We start from the raw sequence: 24780 nt of genomic DNA on the forward strand, positions 1-24780 counted from the left end.
CACTTGTTTTTTTCAGTAGTCCTACACATATGGAGATTATTCCCATTTTTATGCTTGAAAAGACTAGAGAAGTAAAGTGACCTCCCTAGCCCTAGGTCAGACATCACTGATGGTTTGTATCAGATGTAGGTATTCCGACTTCCCACTTTTCCCTCCTCTCAGAGTGTTGACCCAGGTGAGCTGGGCCCACAAGTGGCCTCCCTTCTCACCCTCCCAGAGCACCAGCGGGGATATATAGGGTGGGTTGGCAGCAGCCACAGCGAAGTCTGTGCGGGGGAGATGGTGGTGCACTGGGAAATGACCTCTGCCTCTGGATGGGGGCTGCTCAGGCAGGAGGGGGTCATGGCCTGTATATGCACTGTAGGGCTAGAGTTTGGCCAGAGGGAAAGCACATGGGGACAACCAGGGCAAGTGGACAACAGTTGGGTTCTGGATAACAGTGTTGGCCTTGCAGTATCCTGACCCTCTGCCCACTGGGCATGGCAGTCTTCTCCGAAGGTAGGCTGTGGCCTCAACTCTAGTAGCATGTAGAGACCCCCTGCTTGGAACCAGACAGGGATGGTAGGGGAGGTCCTACTCCCCCAATAAGGGTCTGAGAGTTTTCAAGTTGCTGGACTTGAGTCTCTTCTCTGTAGCCCCTGGGGACTCATCCGTGTGGATCAGTGAGTGCACAGTCCGAGTGCACAGTCCGCTGTAGAGTGTGGACTGGGACAGAGAGCCCACTACACAGTCCCAGATTCCACCCCAGGCTGAGCTGTCAGAAGCCCCACAGTGCTGAGAAAAGGCCAGAGGGAGCCAGGACCAAACCCCCACTGGCCACACAGCAGTGAGCCTGGCACCCAGGTAACAGTGGTATTGTCACAGCCTGCCCCTAGAGAAGGGGAGGCACAGGGACAGGCAGTGGGTGACTTAGGAGCTCTACTGGCTGCCCTGGGAGGCATCTGAAGTCAGACTGCCTGGATTCTCATCCTACTTTCATCTTTTACTAAGTCTGTGGCCTGTAGGCTTGTGATTTGAAGATTTTATTTTATTTTTTAAGTAATCTCTACACCCAATGTGGGACTTGAACACACGATCCCAAGATTGAGAGTCACACACTCCTCTGAGCCAGCCAGGACCCCTGTATGATTGAACTTCTCCCTCTGTCACCTCTGTCATGGGCATTATCACAGCACATTCCTCACTGGTAGTTGACAGGACTACACAAGGTGATGCCTGTAACTCTTACAGAATTGTGCCGGTGGGGTCCCTTCTCAGGAGGCATCAGTTAGGAGGTTCTCTTCTTACCCTGGTACTATTCAGCAGGAGACGGGCCCTTCCTGGGCGAGGCTCCAGCGCTGGAGAAAGAGCTCACACTGTGTCCTCTCTTGCCCGCTCAGGTCCTGGCCGGACTGCTGCACCTTGGCAACATCCGCTTTGCCCACTCTGAGGACGAAGCCCAGCCCTGCCACCTGACAGGCGATGCCAAGTGTGAGGACAGGGTGGGGGCCTGGGGCTCGGGCTGTGGTCGTAGCGCCAGGGAGCAGGGCCCACCCTGTCTGGAAACGGGCCAGTGTGGGCGGGACTGGGTGGGGAGGCCTGAGGGGGGAATTCGGAAGGTGATGCTCTTGATGAAACTGTGGATGTTGGTCCTTGCCCCATCTCTGGGAAGACAGCATCGTCCCTATCTTACAGATGAGAAAAAAAGAGGGTTTATAAAGTGATTTGTCCCACATGAGTCAGTGTGGACTGAGACCGAGAATCCTGGGTTTAAGTCATGTCTCTGCCTTAGGCAAGTCCCACTCACCTGAACCTAGGTTTATTCTGTCCTGTTGGGTGGGTCATGGTTCCACTGTGATGACTTCCACGTGGTCTTGTGAGAAGGGCTGTTTGGATGGAGGGTGATGTGTCCCTCTCAGGCTCTCTCAGGACATCAGCCTTGCTGCTGCAGCTTCCAGAAGACCCGCTGCTGGAGACGCTGCGGATCAGAACCATCAGGGCAGGCAGGCAGCAGCAGGTATTCCGGAAACCCTGTTCCCGAGCAGAGTGCGACACCCGCAGAGACTGTGTGGCCAAACTAGTCTATGCACGGTGAGCAATCAGGCCCTGCCCTCATTCCACATTCTCCGCCTGTCTAGAGCTGGACCAAGCACCTTCAGGCAGTATGCCTAGGTCCCTGGTGAAGGCTTCTAGATAAATCAGGCACATTCTTCTCCATGCTTCCCAGACCCTTCCCAGATCCTTGGGACTGCAGGGAGTGGCTTCTGGGTTTTCCCTGAGCAAGGCCTTTGACCTTAATTCCAGAGTCCTCTGCCTGGGGAAGTTGCCACAGTCTGGGTGAAATTCAGCTCATTATGAAAGCATAGGAGCCTACCTTGCCCTTGGCCATGGTTGAGGAAAGCCTGCCTGACTCTGCCTGCGGAGCAGGCCTGGAGGGCAATCTGGGGCCGTCACAGTTCCAGGCTTAGACTTCTGGGTGAATTGGCTCCTCTGTCTCCATGTGCTCTCGTACTTCATGTCTTTATGTTACCTGGGGATAATGATAGATGGAGGCAGAGTGTGGCCCACTATCTTGCACAGCGTAGTGTGCCGCAAGTGTGAGCCCAGAACATGGGGAAGGTGGGGTCCTGGCCTTTCCCTGGTCGGTTATTTGGGCATCTCCACCCTCTGGCCATGTGGGTAAGGTTGATTTCTCACCATGGCTTTTGAGAACCTTCAGGGTACCAATTAAAGGTATCAAGGGCCCAGAATCCTCCAAAACTATGGGACCGAGTATATGCATGTGCTTATGGGAACTAAGGCCCTGGGGAGAGAGGGTCCCCCCGCTTTTGTGAACTTCCCAAGAGGCATTACTGGGGGAATAAGATCCACTGAAATGAAAATGGCCCGTGGCATTTAGGCTCAGGCCTACCCCCATTCAGCAAGAGACTTCATTCCCACTGCCCCAAAGCTGATTTCAAGCCAAAGACTTTTAAAGCCTTTGTGTCAAGCCACGGCAAAATGAGCAGATAAGATAAATATGACGGCCACAGACAGAGTGAGCCTGTGTGAAATAGAACATTTCATACAGGGTTACTGTATCAATTGGTCATTTGTGTCTAGTACCTCAGATGGGTACTTGAATCCCCTGTGGCAAAAACAGAAACCAGAGCCTGATTGCAGTAAGTTGCAGAGCAGTCACTTTAAGAAAAACTGTAAGAGGCCCCTTAATAGTACCGTACATAGTGCTGAACGTGTCCCCGGGACAGTGACTGCCTTGTCTTCTTGGGGGTAGAGGGGAATGGTCCAGAGTACAGGATGCCACTTGGGGCCACTGCGGGATCAAGTGGGGGCATGTGGCAGGGTCTCGAGTTCTAGGCACTACAGGTCTGGTTTTGCAGGGGAGTCTAATGAACTTGGTTCTTTGCAAGCCTAATGCAGGCCTGCTCATCAGTTCCTTCCCTTCTAATCAAGACACCAGCTGAGTGTCCGGCCAAGTGACTGATGGGAGATGCACTCCCCATCTAGCCCCAGGGTCTCGTCCTTTGTTCAGCGTGCTGGCAGGACAAAACAGATTTCTGTCTTGTCAGGGGACAGGCACGACTATGGGGTTGCCAGGTTTGGGATACAGGCCCTTCGGAGCATGGCACCCTGGCTGGAGGAGCAGTGCTGCTGTCCCTCAGGCTTACCTGACCTCTCACCGGAGTCCTCTCTCCCTCCATCCCCATCCCAACAGGCTGTTTGACTGGCTGGTGTCCGTGATCAATAGCAGCATCTGTGCAGACCCTGCCTCCTGGACCACTTTCATAGGTAGCAGGGGCTCACCTTTTGGGGAGCACTCCTTCAAAAAAAGAACCATAGTGTCCACTGTGTGACTGCGGGCAGCTCATTTCCCTTCTCTGCACCATCTTGTCCTCAGCCACCAATGTCTGGGCAAGATGGCTCGTGTTCTCGGTGCCCACATCTGACCCGTCGGTAGCTCTCCAGGCAGACTCGGATGGTGTCTTGTCTGTGAGGGCCCCTCCTCCCCTGAGACCCTGGTCCAGCCTCAGGAAAGCAGTTGGGGAAGAGGCAAGATAGCTAGATTAGAAGGATTTGAGGGACATGCCAACATGGTTGGAACTGGGGTGGAAAAGTCAGGGAGAGGAGGAAGTCAAGCTCAAATATGGGAAGTTTGCTCAAGGGACAGTGGCATTTTAGATACCAGCTGGGCTGGTGAGATTAAGGCCCTCCAAATTGGATTGGACACAGAAAATGTTCTCTAGGCCGCCCCTCAATCCTCATTCAGCCTTTATTCCTGCTCTGAATTCTGAGGGGCCATGAAGTAGAGATGAGCCCCACCCCAAGGTGGGGTGTCTTCTGTGCCCACCGCCGGGTGTCATGCTCATTCAACTCCATCTCCAGGCTGCCAAGCATGCGCCTTTGCCCCAGGCTCCCACAGTCCCCCCAATACTCCTTCTGCCTGGGCAGCAACCCCATAGGCTCTCCACCATCCTCTCAGGCCTGCTGGATGTGTACGGATTTGAGTCCTTTCCCAACAACAGCCTGGAACAGTTGTGCATCAACTACGCCAACGAGAAGCTGCAGCAGCACTTTGTGGCTCACTACCTGAGGGCTCAACAGGTGAGGAGTGGAGAGCTTCTTCCAGGGGCTTACCAGGAGCCTTTCGCTCCTTCTTTGATGCCATTCTGGAATATGCTGTGGTATTGAGACCAGCCATGGATGAGCCATCTTGGCCTCAGATCACGTTTGCCTTCTCCTGCCATCTTTTATTCCCTAGGAGGAATATGCAGTTGAGGGCCTGGAGTGGTCATTTGTCAACTACCAGGACAACCAGACCTGCTTGGATCTCATCGAGGGGAGTCCCATCAGCATCTGTTCCCTCATAAACGAGGTGGGGTCAGCTAGTGTGCTGAGCACCAGAGTGGGGCCTTTCTGGGGCCTTGGAGACTATACTGTGCCCCCGTGCCTCTGTCTTCCCATCTGCCAAATGGGTTTGCTAATCCCTATGTTCCTTCCCTCTCAGTGTCACTGTGATGCCTCTGTGACAGCTCTGCAGTTGGTGGGGGGGCACAGGGCATGGGGACTGTGAGGGTTGTGGCGAGCCTGTCTCGTGTTTGTGGCTGACCACCCATCGTTTTCCATGCAGGAATGCCGCCTAAATCGGCCAAGTAGTGCAGCCCAGCTCCAGACCCGCATCGAGAGTGCACTGGCGGGCAGCCCCAGCCTGGGCCACAACAAGCTCAGCCGGGAGCCCAGCTTCGTCGTGCTGCATTACGCGGGGCCCGTGCAGTACCACACCGCAGGCCTGGTGGAGAAGAACAAGGTGAGGCCAGGTCATGGCTTGGGGAGGCCTGCATGAAATGAGGTGTTTAGTTACTGCTGCACATACATGGAAGTTTCCGGTCATGCACTCTCTCTCCTGAACATCCTCCCAGAATCCAAAGTCACTTCTTAGGCCTACCTGCATGAGGTCCCTGATAATCAGGGATGAGCTGCCCAGAAATGACTCCTGTCACAGTGGGGCTCCCGTGAAGCCATCTTCTGGGGCCCTGTGAGCAGGACTGGCGCACCAGATGGGTGCATGCCACCTGCCCTTACCTGCTGCCCTTATCCTTTTCCAATAGGACCCTGTCCCCCCTGAGCTGACCAGACTCCTACAGCAATCCCAGGACCCCTTACTCAAGGTGCTTTTTCCTACTGACCCTGAAGAAAAGGCCCAGGAGGAGCCCTCTGGCCAGAGCAGAGCCCCTGTGTTGACTGTGGTGTCCAAGTTCAAGGTGGGTCTGGGGGTGCTAATATGTGCCTGGTTCACTCATCAATCTCATATATTTACCAGGCATCTCTCAGGGTTGGTACTGTGTGCTGGGGACCACTGATGAGTCACAGAAACATGATCCCATCCACATGGAGTTGGTAGCCTCACAGGGAAGATCGAGATGGGAAACTGACAAAGAGACATATAATTGACATGATTGAAAGCCTAGGATCTTGTGGGTGTGTGAGTGAGGGCCTCTTACCCACTGCTGATAGGGTGGTCGTGGACAAGCAATAGTTCCTTGAACCTCTGTGCCCCATTCCTTCCCAGTTCTCCAGCGTCCTAGTCCAGCTGTCCTTGGCTGGTAGACTGGCCATGTCCCCCAGCACCTTTTGCTTTCTGCCCCCTCTCAGCCCTTGCACATTCTGCTCCCCCTTCCTGGGACGCCTGTTCCCCTGCCCCTGCTGTTGCCCCCAAACTCCCACCCTCCATACCCCTTGCCCTAGTTGATTCCTTCTCCTCCTTCAAACTTCAGCCTGATCATCACCTCCTAGAGGAAACACCTTGTGGAGACCAGATTTTGTTGGGACTTTACTGCCTAGCCTCAAACACCCCACTGAGGGGGGCCCACCCCATGTCTCTGTGTCCCGTCAGACCCTGGGTTCTGAGCCCCAGACTGACCATGTCATTACCCCAGCACAGGTCCCCCGGCACACAGGATGGGTTTCATGAGAGCAGCTGTTGCCTGAATGAGTGGCAGTGGCTTCTGAGATGGTGCTCTTCTAGGAAGATTGCACCGGTGAGGGTGAGGGGAGAGGAGCAGAGACCAGCCAGGTGTAAGATCGCAGGTCAGGAAGATCCCTGGAGGCAGGGGATGAGAAGCATTGGGAGGTCAGGCCAGGAGGGTGCTTAGACTCCATGAGCACGTCCCATAATTGTCCCAGGACCCTCACAGCATCCCCGTCTCCGAGCTGTGAGGACCGCTGGGGGTGTTGGAGGCTGTCACTAACCAGGGCCCAGCTGATGTGCGCCGGCAGCCCCAGTCTGTCTGACCAACAGTCTCCCTCCTGCAGGCCTCCCTGGAGCAGCTTCTGCAGGTTCTGCATTGCACGACGCCCCACTACATTCGCTGCATCAAGCCCAACAGCCAGGGCCAGGCGCACAGCTTTCTCCAGGAGGAGGTAATTCACAGAGCTGGAGCTGCTTTGCAGCGAGTTCTATCTGGCCAAGGCCCTGAGGGATTGAAAGCCAGAATTTACCCTCCAAATGGAGTAACCAGAGTGCGTGTCTCAGGCTGTCCCACATGAGGGCGTCTTGTATTCCCTGCTTTGGCAACATGGTCATGTATGGTTTCATGGTCTGTGCACGGCACAGTAAGCTAGTCAAGATGTCCCCCTGCATCTGACGCTCTGTCACTGGCTGTGCCTGCTGAGACCAAAGCTGCCCCGTGGGACAGGTGACTCTTGTGATTCACTGAAAGCCTGCGTCGCCTTAGAGTCAGCACAGTGCAGCCATTTCTGTCAAGTTGTTGCTGATTTGCACAAATGCAGTCGGCCAGCAGCTGCCCTTTGTTCAGGGTACCGAGCTCTGTGGTGTGGATGAGGTCTGAGTGCTGCAGAGTGCTGGAGAGGGTCCCACAGCCAAGTGGTCTAGAGTTGAAGGCCAGGATCTCTCCACTCAGGTCCCGAAGAACCTTTACAGTATGATCTCTCCTCCCTCTTGGCTGTGATTTACTCTGTTGTCCGCAGAATATAAAATAAATAGAAAACAGATTGGGTTGGGCTGCATGGTGAGGCAGAGCCTCTGCGCTGGCTGGAGGGCTGAGACAAAAGCAGGACCAGCACTTGCCTCAGCTGCATCCAAAGCCAGGCATCCGATAAGGGTACCTGGGGCCACCTGGACCCTTTCTAGCAGGGAGATATTCTTGAGGTCCCAAGGAGTATACCCCCAGCAGCCACACCTCTGGACAGCCTGCAGGTTCATACCTACCAAGGCCAGGGTAAGGCCTCAGAGGGCAGAAGGAGTGGTATTTCTGACCTGCTGGCCCCATGCCACAGGTGCCCATCCTGTCTCCACCCTTGCAGGTCCTGAGCCAGCTGGAGGCCTGTGGCCTCGTGGAGACCATCCACATCAGTGCCGCTGGCTTCCCGATCCGGTGAGTGGGCCAAGCCAGGCACGGGGCAGGACCAGTGCTGGGGTGGAGCTTGGGACTCGGGCATGACGAGCTGCCCAGCCCAGAGCAGGAGGTGGAGGTGAAGAGAAAGCAGCAAGTCTTCAGAGGTCAACCTGGAGCTCAAGAGGCTTCACTCGTTCATTTCGTTTATCCGTTCACTTTCTGTGTACTGTTTTGTAGCAGGCACTGTTTCCGGTGTCAGTGAATAAGGAAGGTGAGCCTCTGCCTCTTGGGGCATCCGTTCCTATGGACATACAAGAAGTACAAAGTTAACCAGTGCTAGGAAAGAAACAAAAAAATGCTGCTCGGTAGACAAATGGGAGAAAAGAATCTTTGGGCTGTTGAGGGAGGGGCCCCTCTAAACAGCTCAGGCCTCTGTTAAGGAAAGGTTTGGGGGAGGAAACCGCAAGCACAAAGCTCCCAGTTTAGGAACTAAGATGCTAACGTGACAGGCGCATAGAGACCTGGAGGAGAGCGGCCGCATGGACCCCACAAGGACTTGGCAGTTTGTCCACAGGGCCTGGAAGCCGCTGGATGTTGTGAGGAGAGAGTGCTGTGCGCACATTGATGCTCTGTGGCTGCTGTGTGGAGGCTGGACATAGGGGTAGGAGAGAAGGGACATGTTTAGAGAAGGCTGTTGCTGGTGTGCAGGCAGGATGGTGACCCAGATGAGGGGGCAGCCATGAAAAATGGAGTGAAATGGGGGAAATTGGAGTACCATTTCTGATACAAACAGGATTGTGGGTTGGTTGACCGTGGGGTGTGGGCAGGGGAGCAATCAGCTTCCAGGTCACACAGGAAACTTCCAGGCTTCCATCTGAGGCTAATGGATGCATCAGGAGGCAGTTCCCTGAGATAGGATGTCTGGGGAAGGCACAGGCTGGAGGTGGGATGGGAGGAGAGACAGGAATGTGACCTTACCAGGTTTGTAGCGGCTGTAAGACAGGCTTAGGGCCCAGAGCTTTGGGAACTAGAGTGCGTGAGCATCTGTCTTCATCGTGAGCAAGGAGGAAGTCATGGTGGGGAGAGAGAAGTGCTCTGAAGCTGTTCCCTGAGGAACATTCACATTTATAGAGAGGGTAGGTGACAAGAAATCAGCAACGGCAACTTGGCAGGAGTCGTGGGTGAAGGAGGAAGCCAGGCTTCCGGGGGTTGCGGGGGCTGAGAGAACTGCATGAAGACGGGGGCCAGTTGGGCACCTCCCAAGGCCAGGCAGAGCACTGACTGTTAGATTTGGTGGCGTGGTGTTTGCTGACGGCTGCAAGAAGAAGCACACGGGAACAGCGCTGGGGACAGAAGCCAGACTCAGGAGGAGGAGGTAGAGACAGATACAAGGTGTCACCAGCAGTTTAAGTGTTGCAGTGGAGGGGAGCAGAGAAATCAGGAGGAAGCAAGGGAGGCTCTGGGGTCAGAAGCCACAGATGTGATTGACTGCATACGCACCAGGAGCCATCCAGCTGGGGAGAAGCCTGCAAGTCCCTTTGGAAGAAGGCAGGCCGCAGTCCCCTATGAAAAGAGCGAACAGCTGTTTGGGCAGATCACCTTGGCAGGAAAAGCAGACCCAGTTTAAAATGGTTTCCACTGGCTTCTGTGAATGACCACAGTCCTCCCTCCAGAACCACACCGCATCCATTCATCATGGGCACTCTGAGGGCAGCGCCTCGCTCCATTGTTGAGTAGATTAAATCAAGGAACTCCCGTTGGCCCCAAGCTCTGTGCCAGGCTCACAGATGAAGTCACTTCATTTCTTCTGCCTCCCTCGGCTTCCAGGATCCCTCACCAGAACTTCGTGGAACGATATGAAGTACTGAGAAGGCTCTGTGCTCGCACATCCTCTGGCCCCCACAGCCCATCTCCTGCTGAAGGGCACTCCGGTGAGTGGGGCCCGTGTGCTAGTCAGGTGTTCAACCACAGTTGACCGAGCTCCTATCCTGAGCCATCTCGGATGGGGCTGGGCATTCAGAGCAGAGGAAAACACAGCCTTGCTCTCATGGTTCTTAGCTCAGTAGGGGAAACAAACTAAAAGAAGACAAACACTAGGGAAAGTGGAAAGGCAGAGCTGAGTACAGAATGCCGTGGGTAGTGCTGGGGAAGTGTGAATCAGGGAAAGCTTCCTGGAGGAAGTAGTGTCTGAGGACAGATGGCATTGGCCAGGTGAAGAACATTCCACATGACAGGTAATTGGATGGAGGGCTGCATGCAGGAGACAACACTGTGTGTGTGAGGAACTCCAGGCCAGAGTTGCTTCTCCATAAGGAAGAGAACAGGCATGTCACAGAAGCCGAGCTTTATTCTCTGGATAGATGGAGGCACGTCAGAGGAGGAAGAGAGGGACATCAGCCTCGTGCTTTCTGGAGACCACTGTGGGGCCCCTATGGCAGGCCATGGGAGTGAGGCTATTCATACTGGCCAGAGTCAAGCTAGAGGTGTGGGCACAATGAGCAGTGTTAGGAAGAAACTGTGCCTGGCCAGTGGGGAAGAGAGGTTTGGGGGAGCTGCTGAGCCCCATAGGGCTGACTTGAGCTCCAGGTTCCTAGAGTCATCCTGTGGAGGCATCTGCAAAGCCCTCGGCAAGCTCTAACATCAAGGGAAGGTCGCATGTGGCCCCGGTATGGGGGTTGTCAGCATGCAGGGTAAGCCCCCTGCATAGGTGGAAGAAGAAGAAGCCAAGGACAGAGTGGGAGGCCCCTGCCCAGCAGCAGTGGCTTCCACACACACAGCCCTGCCCTGGAGCCTGGCAGACCTGGGACAGTTCTGCTTTCCCTTCTCTCTCGGGCACAGTTTTGTCACTTGCCTTTCACTCTTTTCCCCCACTTCTTTCCTTTCCCTCTCTTCGTGATCTGCTCTACTGCTGTGTCTCATGCCCAAAGCCCCCTTCGCCCCTGGTTGATTTTGCGGTTTCTCGTCTGCGGCGTCTTCTTTGGCAGCCTCTGTCTCCAGAGAGGCACTGGGCAGCAAAAGGTGGTCAGAGCCCTCAGGTAAATCCTCTGTAGGAGCCAGCCCTGCACGCTGCGGGAGGGCAGGCAGGGGCACCTGTTGGGCCTCCCTGGGACTGGGATTCGTTCGCCTTTTTCTCACGTGGCAGGAAGTTGAGGGGTCAGGCAGAGGGAACGGCCCAGCTGCCCTACTCGGCCCTCAGCATGTTTGGGGCCTTGGAACACATGCTTGCAGAGTACCCTGGGTTTCCAGATGGGGGTCCAGGCACCAAGTACCCTTTGGCAGCTTGCCCAGGGAACCCACAGGCATGGAGGCTGTGGGCCAGCCCAGGGCGCAGCCACAAGTAAAGATTTCTGTATGCCTCAGAACACCAGATGCCTCCCCCCAAAAAGGGTGGAGAAGTGGTTAGAGGCAAGAACAGGAGCAGAGAAGCCTGTGGAGTAGTGGGGAGACCAGAACCGGTTTCTCGAGTCCACAGAAGTGTATAGATGACCAAGAGCTGATGGGACCTCCATCTCCCATCCCACAGAAAGGTCTCCGTGCACCGAGGTGGCCACTCTGCAAGCTGTTCTCCAGGACATCCTCCACACTCTTCCAGCTCTGACTCAGGCAGCAGCCATACTTGGTGACCCCGCTAAGGCCATACCAGCCCCAGTTCACTGTGGCAAGACCAAGGTGTTCATGACGGACTCCATGGTAAGCTGGTTGATGGTGAGGAGGGGAGTTCTCCGAAGCCAGCCGCTTGCTCTCCTCAGTACCACGGGATCTGGAACCACTTCGGGGCCGTGGGAGGAGAGGCTGAGACCCTCAGCGGATACCCCTTCTCCCAGCTGGAGCTTCTGGAACACAGACGCGCCCAGGTGCTGGAGCAGTGTGCCCGCCGCATCCAAGGCAGCTGGAGGCGACACTGGCATCGCAAGCAGGAGAGGCAGAGGCGGGCGGCCGTGCTCATCCAGGCAGGTAGGAGGCGCATGGGCCTGTGTGCAGACCCTGCGTGATCTGAGTTTCCTGCAGAACCTTATGCCAAGGCCGTGTCCAAGCCTCAGCACATGGATGGCACGACCCTATGGTGCACTGGGATTCGAATTCCAACCCACCTCACCCATTGTCTTCCCAGTCCAGTGAAAACCAGGTCACACTGCTGTCTGTAGGCAGCAGAGACTAAAAAATTGCCTTTAATTCCCCTTTCCCAGACCTAGAGGGTGGCTTATGCCATCTTCCTTTGCTTCCACAACAAATCATTATGTGCTGGGTCCAGGGCTTGTAATGAGTTTGAGAAGATCTGATTTATCAAAGGAAGAGACATAGAAAGCATATTCACAGTAGTCTTACCTTGAAAATAGTAGAAACCACCCACATAGCTGACCGTAGTAAAGTCATGGTTATGTCATGAACCAAACTTACAATACAGCCAAGAAGTCTTTTTGAAGAGTATTTTAAATTTAATGGAAAACCTCTTCCAATGTGATGTTCAAATCAGGATACCAAACTGCATGTCAAGCGCGATGCCACCTTCCTCAGGTGTGTTTCTGTGTTTACAAGCCTAAAAAAATCGTGTAAGCCAACTGTAGAACTCTGCAGTGGTCAGCTAACAGGATTTGGATCTGTCTTTAAACTTTTTAGTTTTCTAGAATCCAAACTATTAATAGTGAATGGAATAGCCCCTTTTCTGAATGTAAAAGAACGAGAAAATGCTCAAAGTGCAAGAGAAGGAAATGAAAATTGCGACATGATCAGTCTACCATAGTGGGCGCATGGTGGGGTCTCTGTTTATGAATTCTTAAGGCCAGTAAGTAGCTTGAGCTGAGGATTTCCCCCTTGTTCCCTGGGCACTGCCTCGGGCAGTGCCTGAGGCAGAGGTGAGTTTGCTCCCCGCTGTCCTTCCATATGAGGTCTGTCCCAGCCTGACGCTCCGAGTGGCCTTCCAGAGCTTTTTGAGGGCCTTTGTTCTCTCCTGTAGGCGGCAGCGTGGGCTGGCCGTTCACCAAGGAGGCGCAGGTTCTGGGCAGCTCGGGCGTGGCTGCAGGGCCAGGCTTGCAGAGTTCTAACATTTCATTTACTTTCTTGTCTCTGGGCAAACCTGCCAGCCATCCGTTCCTGGTTAGCTCGGAAACAGGTGCAGAGGCTGCACACCGCCGCCACGGTCATCAAGCGCGCGTGGCGGAAGTGGAGAGTGAGTATAGGACTCCTGTGGGCAGAACGGGTGGTGGCCGGCTGGCACCCAGCGGCCCTGGGCTGGAGTGCTCGCCGGCACTGCATGGGACACCACCTGTCCCCCGGGACGCCTGGGGTGCAGAAAGGGCAGCATCAGCAACTCTGGGCACATACTAAAAATCATGGAATTCTGCACTTTCAAGGGGTGAATTTTATGGTCTCTCAAGTAGATCTCAAAGCTGTTACTTTTAAAGTAGCAAATATAAGGCCTGAGCACAGGTGCCTTGGGCACAAAGATGTTTGGCCACAAGGCCACATCTGTTTGAAGGCATCCAGCTGTTCAACAGTCCTGTGCCCTTCTGATCACCTTGTTAAGCTATCTTATTATAGTTTGGGTTTCCATTAAGAACTAACAGATTGATGGGGCACCTGGGTGGCTCAGTGGGTTAAAGCCTCTGCCTTTGGCTCAGGTCATGATCCCAGGGTCCTGGGATTGAGCCCCACATTGGGCTCTCTGCTCAGCAGGGAGCCTGCTTCCTCCTCTCTCTCTCTCTGCCTGCTTCTCTGCCTACTTGTGATCTCTGTCTGTCCAATGAATAAATAAAATATTAAAAAAAAACAACAACAACAGACTGAAAGCTATAAAGTGGCATTCTCTTTTTTTAAGATTGGAATGGCCTTCCTTGCTTCGAAAGAACTGGATGGTGTGGAAGAAAAACACTTTTCTCAAGTTCCCCTTCCCACGGGCTCCTTCCTACTGCCACAGACACAGACCAGCCTCCTGGCAGCAATAATCCGCCTCTGGCCCCTGGGACTGGTCCTGGCCAACGCAACTGTGGGGGTCCGAGGCTTTCAGAGAAAGCTGGTGGTCTGGGCCTGCCTCCAGCTCCCTGTGGGGAACCCCAGTAGCTACCCGGTCCAGATAGCACAAGGACAAGCTGGTGTCACATCCATCCGAGCACTGCCTCAGGTAAGCTGTGTGATGGGACAGCAGTCCTACCCACCACGGCTCTAGGTCCCTCACACCTCCTTGCAGAAAGGCAGGAGCCAAAGCCCGAGTCCGCAGCAGGAGTAGGACTGAGGCAAGAGCTGTTCTGACCAGGGAAGCCACAAGCCTGAGTTTCCCAGCTGGCTGTAGGTTTGGGTGGTTTCCATCATTACAACTCAGAATTTTCTAGAGTCCTCCCACTTTTTATTTATTTTAAAGATTTTATTTATTTATTTGACAGAGAAATCACAAGTAGGCAGAGAGGGAAGCAGGCTCCCAGCAGGACCCTGGGATCATGACCTGAGCCGAAGGCAGAGGCTTAACCCACTGAGCCACCCAGGCGCCCCCCCATTCCCCTTTTATAAACTGTCTGGCTTCTCCTCTGAAATCTCCATTTAATTAGTCCCACTTTTTTTTTTTTTAAATATTTATTTATTTGACAGAGAGAGAGAGATCACGAGGCAGGCAGAGAGAGAGAGAGAGGAGGAAGCAGACTCCCAGTGGAGCAGAGAGCCCGAGGTGGGACTCAGTCCCAGGACCCTGAGATCATGACCTGAGCCGAAGGCAGAGGCTTAACCCCCTGAGCCACCCAGGTGCCCCTAATTAGTCCCACTTTTTGTGGTGACAGTTTATTGTCTCAAATAGCACTGAAGTTAGCATCCTATTTTCCTCAAATTATTACTTCGTTTATCTCCTGCTCCAGCTGTGCAGATGACAAGCAGGTAAGTCAGTGGTCCAAGAGCTGTTTTTATAGTACAAAAACACAGCCAGGGAAAGACTCAGCCAATACACATAATGGGCTAATGCTCAACCTGCCACATGAGGTCCCAGCAAGGGTTAAGTGACACAAGTCAGAAGGAAGGAAGCAGCAAGTTTCCATACCTGAGGAATTACGGTAGAACGGAACCTAGAGATCTCCGTGACAACACATGGGTCAGCCAGATAAACAGCATTGGGACTGTTTGCTCTGCCAGTTTTAAGCAGTCTTAGGACTATGACAGGCAACACTCTTACAGGAGAGCTCGCTCATCCATCACACCAAGTGGATGTGAAATGTTGTATTTTTAATTTGCCCCTCATTTAGAATGAGCAGAAAGCCTGCATTCAATCCTGCTCCTGTGGGGCCCCGAGAGGACTCGCACTCCCGGGATCTGGGGTTCTAGCAGTCTCTCTCTCTCTCTCCCTAGGGCTCGATCAAGTTCCACTGCAGGAAGTCTCCACTGCCGTACGCCAACATCTGCCCTGAACCCTCACCCTACAGTGTTACTGGCTTTAATCAGATTCTGCTGGAAAGACACAGCCTGGGCCATGGGTGAGCTCTTCTCACCTTCTAGCCTCACCTGGCTGGGCAATCCTTTGGTGCCTTTGTGTCTACAAGGCCTTTCCTGCCAGCTGCTTTGCCAAAGACATTTAATCCACACAAAGATGCCAAACTACTCCCACAGCAACTCCAAGCACTTGTGACCAAGCAATGTGTTGCAGCCCCTGCACTAGGGGCCTGGGGCTCCCCTCTACATCTCAGGCCCTGACAGCTGTCGGGCTGGTTAGCAAATCAGGGCTAAGAAACCTCAGGACCACAGAGGATGTCCCCCATTTTACTACCTTCATAGATCCAATGCAGCAGGGTAGTCCATCACTACAGTGGGGCATCCCAATTCCCTGCAAACAGAACAGGTGGGTCAGCTTGAAATTAGCCCCCAAATTTCAATTAGAATATTTGCATTTAGTTCCTTTAAAAGGAACAAAACCTATTTTTAATATGTTGATTTATTTAATGTAATAATGTAACAAAAGGGTGAATATAATTTACCACAGAATTACCATGTCCTGATTTTATTTAGCAACAGTGAGCAAGTTTTAACTCAAATGGGTATGAAACTTGACCAATCATGTGATGTCTAAACTGTACCAAAATTAAAATATCTAAACACAACCATCTGAATGTCCAGTTCTCCCTCCATCAAGGGTTTGTCACCTTGAGTATCCTCCTCTTGTCTGAAACCCACGCCCACAGTGCCGAAGACAAAGAGCTTGTGCAGCCGGCCTGGAAGTCAGCACCGTGGCCGAGGGCCCCACGCTAGCTCTTCTGGGGGTCGCAGGCAGGGTGAATGCACGCGCACGTGCCAGCAAGCAGCTCGGGAGTTCAGCTCACGAATCCTCCTCCCGGGATGGCTCCACGATCCGTAAACAGCAGTCCGCAAACTCCACAAACAAGGGCTCCTGCATGCAGGCTCGCATGAGCTTCGCCTTATTATCACCCTGATCGAGGCTGACCATCAGCTGTCGAAGGTGCGGGTTGAGCAGAAGGCTTCTCAGTGCTGCAGACTCGCCTGAAAAATGAGCGAGAAAGCCGATGTGGGTTCAAGTGGGGACAGATGGAGACGGCTAAAAGCTAAATGCGTCCAGTGTAGTACCCGTCAAGGGTGCTGCATGCCCTAAACCTTTAAACCCGAGAATGGAACCCATGCTCCACGTTAACAAAGTGAGGTCACCAGAGCAGCTGATCTCCCAGTTAAAGGCCATCAGATTCTTGTTCTCAGCATCCCTATAAAAGTTTAACTTTATGCCATTTCAACTAGGAAAAAAATACCAGCACATACACAGAGAACAACATGAATTTGTTGGCACATTGTTTTTCATGGGCCTGAAGGTTCTCCCGGGTGAGGAGAGTTACACCAAACAGTCTGAGCGCTGTGAAGGCCAGCGCACGGCCCTCACACTGCAGCCTTGGTAGCAATGAACAGACACGGACATCTGCCTGCTGCCTCACAGTTTACAAAACCATCCACGCCTGCCCTCGGCCTCACTGCCGTGGGACTGGGTGCATGGCAGGGTGGGCCTCAGGCAACGGAAACAAAACCTTCCACATGCAGGAACCACACTGGCCTGTTCATCACAACACTTCACAGAACTGCCCCCAGGCCTGACCATGTGGGCCTACAAAAACGCCAGGCGTTATGAACACCTGTGTCCCTCTAAAAATCTGTCTGCTGGAGTGACCAGACCACATACGAAGCACGAGGGAGGTGGGAGTGAATGCAGGCCCCTGCCCTACAGGCCGACGTGGGAGAAGTTACCATCAAGTATGAGTGGTGTATTTCCAGGCCCCATGGAAAGGTGAAAGTGCTTGCTTCTGAGAAAGACAAAAGGTCAAGGAAAGTTAAGATGAGGAAGGGTAACCTGAACCAAGCCTTGAGGGAGAACTTTGGCGACCCACAAAACCAGCAGGATTCTAGGCAGGGAGGTGCGGAAGCCCCAAGTGTTTATGGAGTCAAGTGGCCAAAGGGATCTGCATACCACACTCCGTTAGGAGGACCCCTGAACACCACAGGTTTGAGCTGCACGGGTCCCCTCCTACAGTGTTCTCCCATCAATACAGTGTTGTAAATGTATTTTCCCTTCCTTGTGATTTTCTTAACATTGTCTTTTCTCTCATTTACTTTATTGTAAGAATGCAACATGTAATACATGGAACATACAGAACGTGTGTTAATTGACTTAAGTTATCGGTAAGGTTTCCGGTCTACAGTAGGCTATTAGTAGGTAAGTTCTGGGGGAGTCAGAAGATAAATTTTCAACTGCAGGGTAGACGAAGGGGAGCCCTACCCCTGTGCAGTTCAAGGGTCACCTGTATTTAGTAACTTAAAAAAAAATCAGACTCTATACATTGAATTAAATAGATTAGTGGTTGATGAAGAAGCAAGCACACACACTTACCTAAATTCTTTAAATTCTGCAAAGACACTCTGTCCTCTTCCTCATCACTATTGAGAAAGTCAGCTACAGAGTCGTCGTCATCTGAGGAACAGAAAGCACAACTAATTATGACTAGAAACAAAGCCTGGATGCTAGACTTGAACAACTCCCAACAGATAAAAGTGCACATCGGTGACAGTAGCAAGGGGAAGCAGGTACTGACAAAACAAAAATGACCTTATCTGGAATTCATGACTTTTCCAACATTCCTCTTTTTGGGGAAGGAGGGTGAAGCCAGTTCACATGCTTGTTCTTTTTTTTTTTTTTTAAACCATTTTTTAAGACTTTATTTATTTATTTGACAGACAGAAATCACAAGTAGGCAGACAGTGAAGCAGAGAGAGAGGGGGAAGCAGGCTCCCCACTGAGCAGAGAGCCCAATGTGGGGCTTGATCCCAGGACCCTGGGATCGTGATGTGAGCGGAAGGCAGAGGCTTAACCCACTGAGCCACGCAGGCGCCCCTCACATGCTTGTTGTATGTGCTTCTCTGGTCGTTAGGCCAGGAGCCTGATTCTCCAATCCCTATCACCCCAGCTCTCCTCACTATGGCTCCAGCCCTGTCCGGGGCCAAAAAATTCGGTGCTCGGTAAAAACCTGCTAACATGAATACCTTGTGTTTTCAGTATAGTCAGAAATTTCTGACATTGCCAAAACCCAACAAGGAGGTTTCTCAAAGGGCAGAAATAGGCTATCCCATGCTGTGAATGTTCAATACCTCTTTGCTGGCACCAGGAGGGGCTGCCTTCAGAGGCTGGCATGGTGCCTGACACCCAGGAGAGACTGTAGTCTGCAGTGATGGCTGGGATGACTGCGTGTTCCCACAATAAGCTGGGACGTGCCCCAACAGCAGGAAGGGGAGGTTGGCCCAAGGGAGCCTCCCACATGAGCCTGGCTCAGGTGAACCGATGCTCCAATCAGGCCCAGGGTGGGAAACCTGAAGCCATGACTGGAGAAGGCTCCTGTCATTAGGGTGTCCCCCTCCCCCAAACACCACAGCCAGCTGCCTCTCACACCCTTACTTCTTGCCCTCAGGCTGCTCTAGACTACGCAACAGGGGCCCCCACTGCTAGTGCTCTGGGCTATGGAAGCTGTTCTTAATGAAGCCATCTTTCCTGACTCCCTGTCCCAACCCACATCTCTTTCCTTTCAGTTATTACCTTGAAACCCTTTCAAGGTTAGTTTTTTTGAAGTCAAGCAACCCACCTTTGTTTTCTGTGGGCTTTACAGTTTTTGCCGTAACAGCGGACCTTATTTTTTTCTCAGCAGGACGAGTTTCGGGGTTGCACTGCTCTGAAAGAGACATGAACAGATGCACATCACCTCCACTTTAGTGACAAGGCCACACTGCCCCACCGAGCCAGCTTCTAGTTGGGAAACATGTATGTGGTTAGGGATGGGGGGGGTGGAGATGTATGCAGAGAAAGTGAGGGATCCTATCAAAGGGCAGCACTGAGAAAAGCAACCCTGGGCCTGGCAGAGGATGGAAGAAGCAGGCCTCACGAACCTGAAAGCTGTCCCCATCCTCCTTTCCCCCGCCTAACCTCGCTGGGCTCTCCCTAGAATTAAGTGACACACTGACTTCAATTAGCGAACAATTTTCTCAGCAGTTTCAGGTACCAAATTTGCATGTACCACATGCCGCTGGGATGACACAGATGAAAGTCATCAGGCCCACCTCAAGGGGTTAAGCCTTAGGGATGGCAGCCAGAGACCTGGATAAGAGTCCGATCGATGTCACCTGAGAGGACTGGAAGACAAAGGGGAGGCGCTGCCAGGTGGAAAGAGCATTCCTGACAGAGAGGTCTACAGCTGGACCAGAACCCTGGAAGAATAGGGTCGTGTGCAAGGACAGTGATATGCAACTAGCAGCTGACTGACAGGGGAGGACTGGCAGGTGGCTGGGATGCAAGTGGAGGAAGCAAGAGCAGAAGAGGGCCACATGGGAGGCTGCCCTTTCCTCCCAAGAGCAGTGTCTCTCATCAAAGGCACTGTGATGTTCAGGGTGGAAAGGTCTTTAACAGTGTGAGATGGTCTCACACTCCACAGGGTGTTTATTTGCACTAACACCAATTACCAGAAGTGCCCCCAACCCTCAGCTACTGTCACAACAGAAACATTCTTGCAATGTGTCTCCATATAGAGAACAATACCCAGGCTAAGAACCACCACCTCCCTCTGCTAGAGAAACTGGAGTTTTCAACAAGGGAGTGAATTACTCAAATGTGCATTTTAAGAGAAACCCTGGCCGCAGCAGGGCCACACAGTGAAGAGCTCCAGATTGCCCCGTACTGCCCTAGGGGTTCTTAGAGGGGCCACTCAGGACTGCACTGCCAGAGCAAAGCTTACCAACCCGGCTCCCCAACCCAATTTTCAGCAAAGCAGTTCTGCTTCTATCTTGAACAGAAAAGTTCCTTTTGAAAATGCTCAAGAGGGGCGCCTGGGTGGCTCAGTGGGTTAAGCCGCTGCCTTCGGCTCAGGTCATGATCTCGGGGTCCTGGGATCGAGTCCCGCATCGGGCTCTCTGCTCAGCAGGGAGCCTGCTTCCTCCTCTCTCTCTCTCTGCCTGCCTCTCTGCCTACTTGTGATCTCTCTCTGTCAAATAAATAAATAAAAAATCTTAAAAAAAAAAAAAAGAAAGAAAGAAAATGCTCAAGAAATACTAGGGTAAAAAACAAAAACAGCAGGGGGAGCGGTACAGCTTGAAACATACCTCTAGGCCAAGGACCGAGAGGGGATCACGCTATAGGCAAAAAACCAATAAGGCACTTCAATAACCAGAGTCAACTCAGCATGAGGTCATGGGAAAGGGTCCCTGAGGACTAAGAGGAGGCTCCAGATTGGAGTTAAAATATAGACTTAGACAGCACTAACCTCCCCTTAAGGTAAACAGATCTACCTCGTTATTTCTAGCCAGGCATTTAAAGAAAAAATTGCTCTTGTTAACTGCAGCCAGCGCAGCTTTTGAGAATACTCAGAAAAACCACTAGGGTTGACTTTGGTGGTCAAAGCAGTTACCTATTTTGGGGGGCCGAGGGGGGCGGCGGTCTCTGGGAGGAAATGTATAGCAGAAGTTTCTGACTGGTCCAAGTCCCGGGAAGCATTCACAGGCAGAGATTCCCCCTGGGGCTCCGACAGGATTGAGGGAGGCAAGGCCGGGAGAGACGCGGCGGGACGTGAGGGCTGCCCGCGCGAGAAGAGGGGCGGCTCGGGGGCGCGGGGAGACTCCGGGGTCTTACCTTTGTGCTTCCGGAAGCAGGTCACGGAGCAGCTGTAACAACAGAGGCCACGGGCCGCGTTAGCCCGGGAAGTCGCGCGGACCCTCCCGGGGTCCCCCCCCGCCCGGACCCCCGCCGCCCCGCCCGGTCCCCTTCCAGACGACTCCCGCACTCACTAAGGCACACGGCAGGCGGGGCAGCGGTATTTGGGTTTCTCCAAGCAAATCACGCAGACGACGGCGCTGCAATTGAGCGACGCCATAATCCCTCCACGGCCTCTTCTCCCGGGACGCGCCAGAGTCTGGCCGGGAGTCCCCACGTGCACGCCCTTTTTTCCTCGCTTCCTTAACCGGGACCAATCGGCGCGCAGCACTCACCGGCAGTCGAAAGCAATGGACTGATCCTGCTCATTGCTCCAGTCCTGATAAGTAGAAAGTAGATACACTCGATCCTTCGGCTTCCCGGAGTAGGTCTCGCAGTCGTCCCTACGGGGGTAGCAGGGAGAGGGAGAGAGAGAAAAAGGCTCCCCACTGAGCAAGAAGTCCCACGCGGGACTCCATCCCAGGACCCAGGGATCATGACCTGAAACAGACGTTTCACCCACTGAACAACTCAGGCGCCCCTGACTTAGACTTTCTAATTCTTGCAAGGGCACTGGGTCCTCCCCCTCGACATTCCATTTGCTTCTATCTAGCAAATGAGAAATCCAGCCCCTGGTCCAGAATCGGTTAGATTGAGTGACACACACATGCTCTTCCCTGCTTAAGCCCTTTTTCTCTCAGGAAAGAAAGCTGAGGCTCCAAGGCAGTAGGCAGGCACAGTCTCTGCCCTCTATGAGCTCAAAGCTTAGAGTGGTGGCAGGAGGGAGAAGAGATCGTCTTAGGGTCCTGCCGGTGCTAGCCTTCACTTGCATGGCCCAGAGAGCGAATGCCTCTTCAAATCTTGCATTCCGGGCTCCTCACTCACTTGGCTTGGTCATGGAACAGATGAGTGAGCTCTGGCCCAAAGGAGGGGATTCTGGCCTAATGAGTCCAGATAGATGAACCGTGACGGGCCTTGAGTGGCACCTCAGGCTTTAGGAACAGTCATGTTTCATTAGCAGCCTGTGCCTCCTTGAAATCCTTAACACCGCCCAGCCCAACCAGGGCTGCCACCGCACACCTAGGGCCATAAGTCATTCTCACTCCCAAGTCCCTCCTCCCTTGTGTTGAGCCCACTAGCCCTCAGGATTCCACTACTATAAAGGCTCCACATGATTGTCATTGTTTTTGCAGATAACCTGGTAGGACCAAAGCAATTGTTCGAGTCTTGGCTCAATTCCCTCCCTGGCTATGTGACTTCTACAGTCTCTGAGATCCCTCACCTATTAGTGTGGATGTGCAGGCCTGATGTCCTGAGCAGCCGAGAAGCAGAGAAAAGACCACGTGTAAAAATGTCTGTAATCTGAGCAGAGCCAGAGTCTCAGTGATTGCAGGCTGGGGCTTGCTGGGTAACATGAAGGGACCAGATTCCAGACTGGCTCAGATTCCATCCCGGTATCTACCTCCCTCCTTGGAGACACTTCTGACAGCGACCTCCACTGGCCTTGCCCAGCACTTAGCCAGGAAGACCAACAAACAGGTATTCACAAACAGCTATAACCTTCAAAACAAAGTAACTCCGAATTACTGATGGAAAACAGGATCGGGATGCCTGGGTGGCTCAGTCATTAAGCATCTTCCCTTAGCTCAGGTCATGATCCCAAGGTCCTGGGATCGAGCCCCAAATCAGGCTCTCTGCTCCGCGGGAAGACTGTTCTCCCTCTCCTACTCCCCCTGCTTGTATTCCCTCTCTCCTGTCAAATAAATAAATAAAATCTCAAAAAAAAAAGAAAGAAAGAAAAGAAAAGAAAACAGGATCAAGGGAGAAATGGAGTTCTAGCAGCATGGCAGAAGTGAGGATTTGTAACTTATGTAGAATATATATGTAAATAAATAGATTGAATGTTTTTAAAAGTTTGTAATTTGAAGCACTACAAAGGATTTATTTGATAACCCAGAGTCTGTAACTCCTGGAGCTCAGGTCCCAACCCTATGAGTGCAGGTGTCGCCCCCAAGTCCCTCAAGGCCAGGGTCCCGAAGCGCAGGTCCCTCTAAAAGGGTTCTGCTGTCAGCCTCTATGGGCCACCTTCCGTGGGCCTAGGCCACTATCCATCTCTGCTTTGGATGTGCCCAACCACCCTGGGGATGCTGTTCAATCCTTAGTGCTGAAGTAGCATGGACCCCGACCTGCCCCACATGCAGGACCTGCCTGAAATCTAAGACATGTCCACACTGACCCAATAATCAGCGGCATCTCCTGTATTCTTCAACACTTGTGACCACCCCAGAACCATCCCAGAAGGTCCATGCTTACCTGGGAAGGCCAGAGAAGGTCAGTGATTTGCCCAGGACACAGTTGAATCCTGTGCCCTGTCTCACACCTGGTAGAAATCTGCTGACTGTGGACATCACCACCACCCATTCCGTATTTTTCCTGTCAGTTGTCTTTGGAGGCTGAGGCCATGGAGAGTCTCCACAATTTTCAGGGCTCAACCCCACGTCACCCACAACCAAACCACGCTTATTCCTCTACCTTTGGGACCAGAGACGGTGACTTCAGTGAAAAGAAAGTTTCTGGAATTCCTCCCATGCACATTCCACGCAGTAAAGGCAGCCTTCCCTCTACTCTGGGAGACACCGCAGCATCCCAAAACAGTTGTACCCCTCCTGCTCCAATGTCCAGGAAAGAAGGCGGCTCGGCGATGGTGATGAGGTTGGGGAACATCAAAAGGCCGAGCAAGGCCAGTATAGATCTTCTTGGCAGTGGCCAGTTCAGGAAAAAAAAAAAAAAAGACACATAAGACTCCAGGCCCAGCAACGCACGTCCACACTGATGTAGTCACCCTTAGCAGCACCCTGATTCTTTCTGGACCCCCCTCCAAACCCATCCTAGAAGCTGTCTAAGGCTGCCTCACACCTCCCAAGTCCGACCTGGAGAGGGGTGGGGTAGAATGATTTTCAGAGCTCTGCCACCCCGCAGGCGCTGTCCAGCACATTCCGGGGACCAAAGCCAAAGCTCTGCGTTGCGTGTGGAGGTCCAGGCCCGCCGCTCAGCACCGCCAGAGGGCGCTCCAGGTCCAGACTGGCCTGGCGCCGCGGAACTCGAGCTGGATTGAAGTAAACACCCGCTCCCCGTCAGAGCCAAGGCTGTCTCGCTGCACAGGGGAGGGTGAATCCAGGCATTGGCCTCTTTGTACCTCGAACATTGCCAAGAGGCAGGAAAAGCGTGGAGGGCGCGGTGCTGAAGCCAGCCACCGGATGGGCAGGAGTGTCTCCTCCACAAAAGCAAGACCCTTATCTGCAGAGGGTTCCAATAGCAACTGGCATTCCAGCGGCAACTCCCCGATGCTTACCGCCCAACGCTTCCTGGCATTTCCAAGGGTGGAGATCCAGCAGCAAGTTGGCCACCCACATTAACCGATGAAAGTTTAACCGTGCTTTGGGAGCATGGGCTTACTAACCAGGGCCTGAGCCACTTCCCTGCACCTTCCCCGGTGCCATGATGAGGTGCACTGAGCTACCTGTTCTGATTATCAGAGGCAGGAAGTGCATAAGGTTGGGCTCTTTGCTGCCTTGTCATATCTCAGCTGCTGCTGCTGCTTCTTTAAGATTTTATTTATTTGACAGAGAGCACAAGCAGGGGGAGCAGACGAAGAGGGAGAAGCAGGCTCCCTGCTGAGCAAGGAGCCCAATGAAGGATTTGACCCCAGGACCCTGGGATCATGACCTTAGGGGAAGGCAGCTGATTAACCAACTGAGC

General features: G+C 53.0%; 2 protein-coding genes across 8 annotated transcripts in view; one reads left to right on the forward strand and one right to left on the reverse strand.

Moving 5' to 3' along the window:
- MYO19 (myosin XIX) overlaps nt 1–15899 on the forward strand; it is a 32518-nt gene extending 16619 nt beyond the window's left edge. For all 5 annotated transcript variants that reach the window (XM_082707464.1, XM_082707462.1, XM_082707465.1 and 2 more), the window contains 15 exons: nt 1380–1470; nt 1899–2070; nt 3695–3768; nt 4460–4581; nt 4739–4852; nt 5108–5284; nt 5586–5738; nt 6790–6897; nt 7801–7871; nt 9660–9763; nt 11356–11522; nt 11657–11786; nt 12914–12999; nt 13648–13950; nt 15156–15899. In XM_082707464.1, the coding sequence (XP_082563590.1) occupies nt 1380–1470; nt 1899–2070; nt 3695–3768; nt 4460–4581; nt 4739–4852; nt 5108–5284; nt 5586–5738; nt 6790–6897; nt 7801–7871; nt 9660–9763; nt 11356–11522; nt 11657–11786; nt 12914–12999; nt 13648–13950; nt 15156–15284 (2001 nt within the window). In that variant the 3' untranslated portion in view covers nt 15285–15899. The remainder of the gene's footprint in view (nt 1–1379; nt 1471–1898; nt 2071–3694; nt 3769–4459; nt 4582–4738; nt 4853–5107; nt 5285–5585; nt 5739–6789; nt 6898–7800; nt 7872–9659; nt 9764–11355; nt 11523–11656; nt 11787–12913; nt 13000–13647; nt 13951–15155) is intronic.
- Nucleotides 15786–23546, reverse strand: ZNHIT3 (zinc finger HIT-type containing 3). Of its 3 annotated transcripts, XM_082707483.1 has the most exons (7): nt 23335–23546; nt 22304–22333; nt 21318–21425; nt 20962–20993; nt 18929–19015; nt 17686–17766; nt 15786–16298 (listed from the first exon to the last, which is right to left on the reverse strand). In XM_082707483.1, the coding sequence occupies exons 1-7, from the start codon at nt 23427–23429 to the stop codon at nt 16117–16119; spliced, it is 615 nt and encodes a 204-aa protein (XP_082563609.1). In that variant the 5' UTR covers nt 23430–23546; the 3' UTR covers nt 15786–16116. The 3 variants fall into 3 exon arrangements, with proteins under 3 accessions (XP_082563609.1, XP_082563607.1, XP_082563608.1); XM_082707481.1 differs by lacking the exon at nt 22304–22333 and having other exon boundaries at nt 23335–23527; XM_082707482.1 differs by lacking the exons at nt 21318–21425; nt 22304–22333; nt 23335–23546 and adding an exon at nt 21117–21292.
- Between the last annotated feature and the right edge of the window lie 1234 nt (nt 23547–24780).

The sequence above is a fragment of the Mustela nivalis genome (genome assembly GCF_964662115.1).
Source record: "Mustela nivalis genome assembly, chromosome: 17".
In the NCBI taxonomy this organism is placed as follows: Eukaryota; Metazoa; Chordata; class Mammalia; order Carnivora; family Mustelidae; genus Mustela; species Mustela nivalis.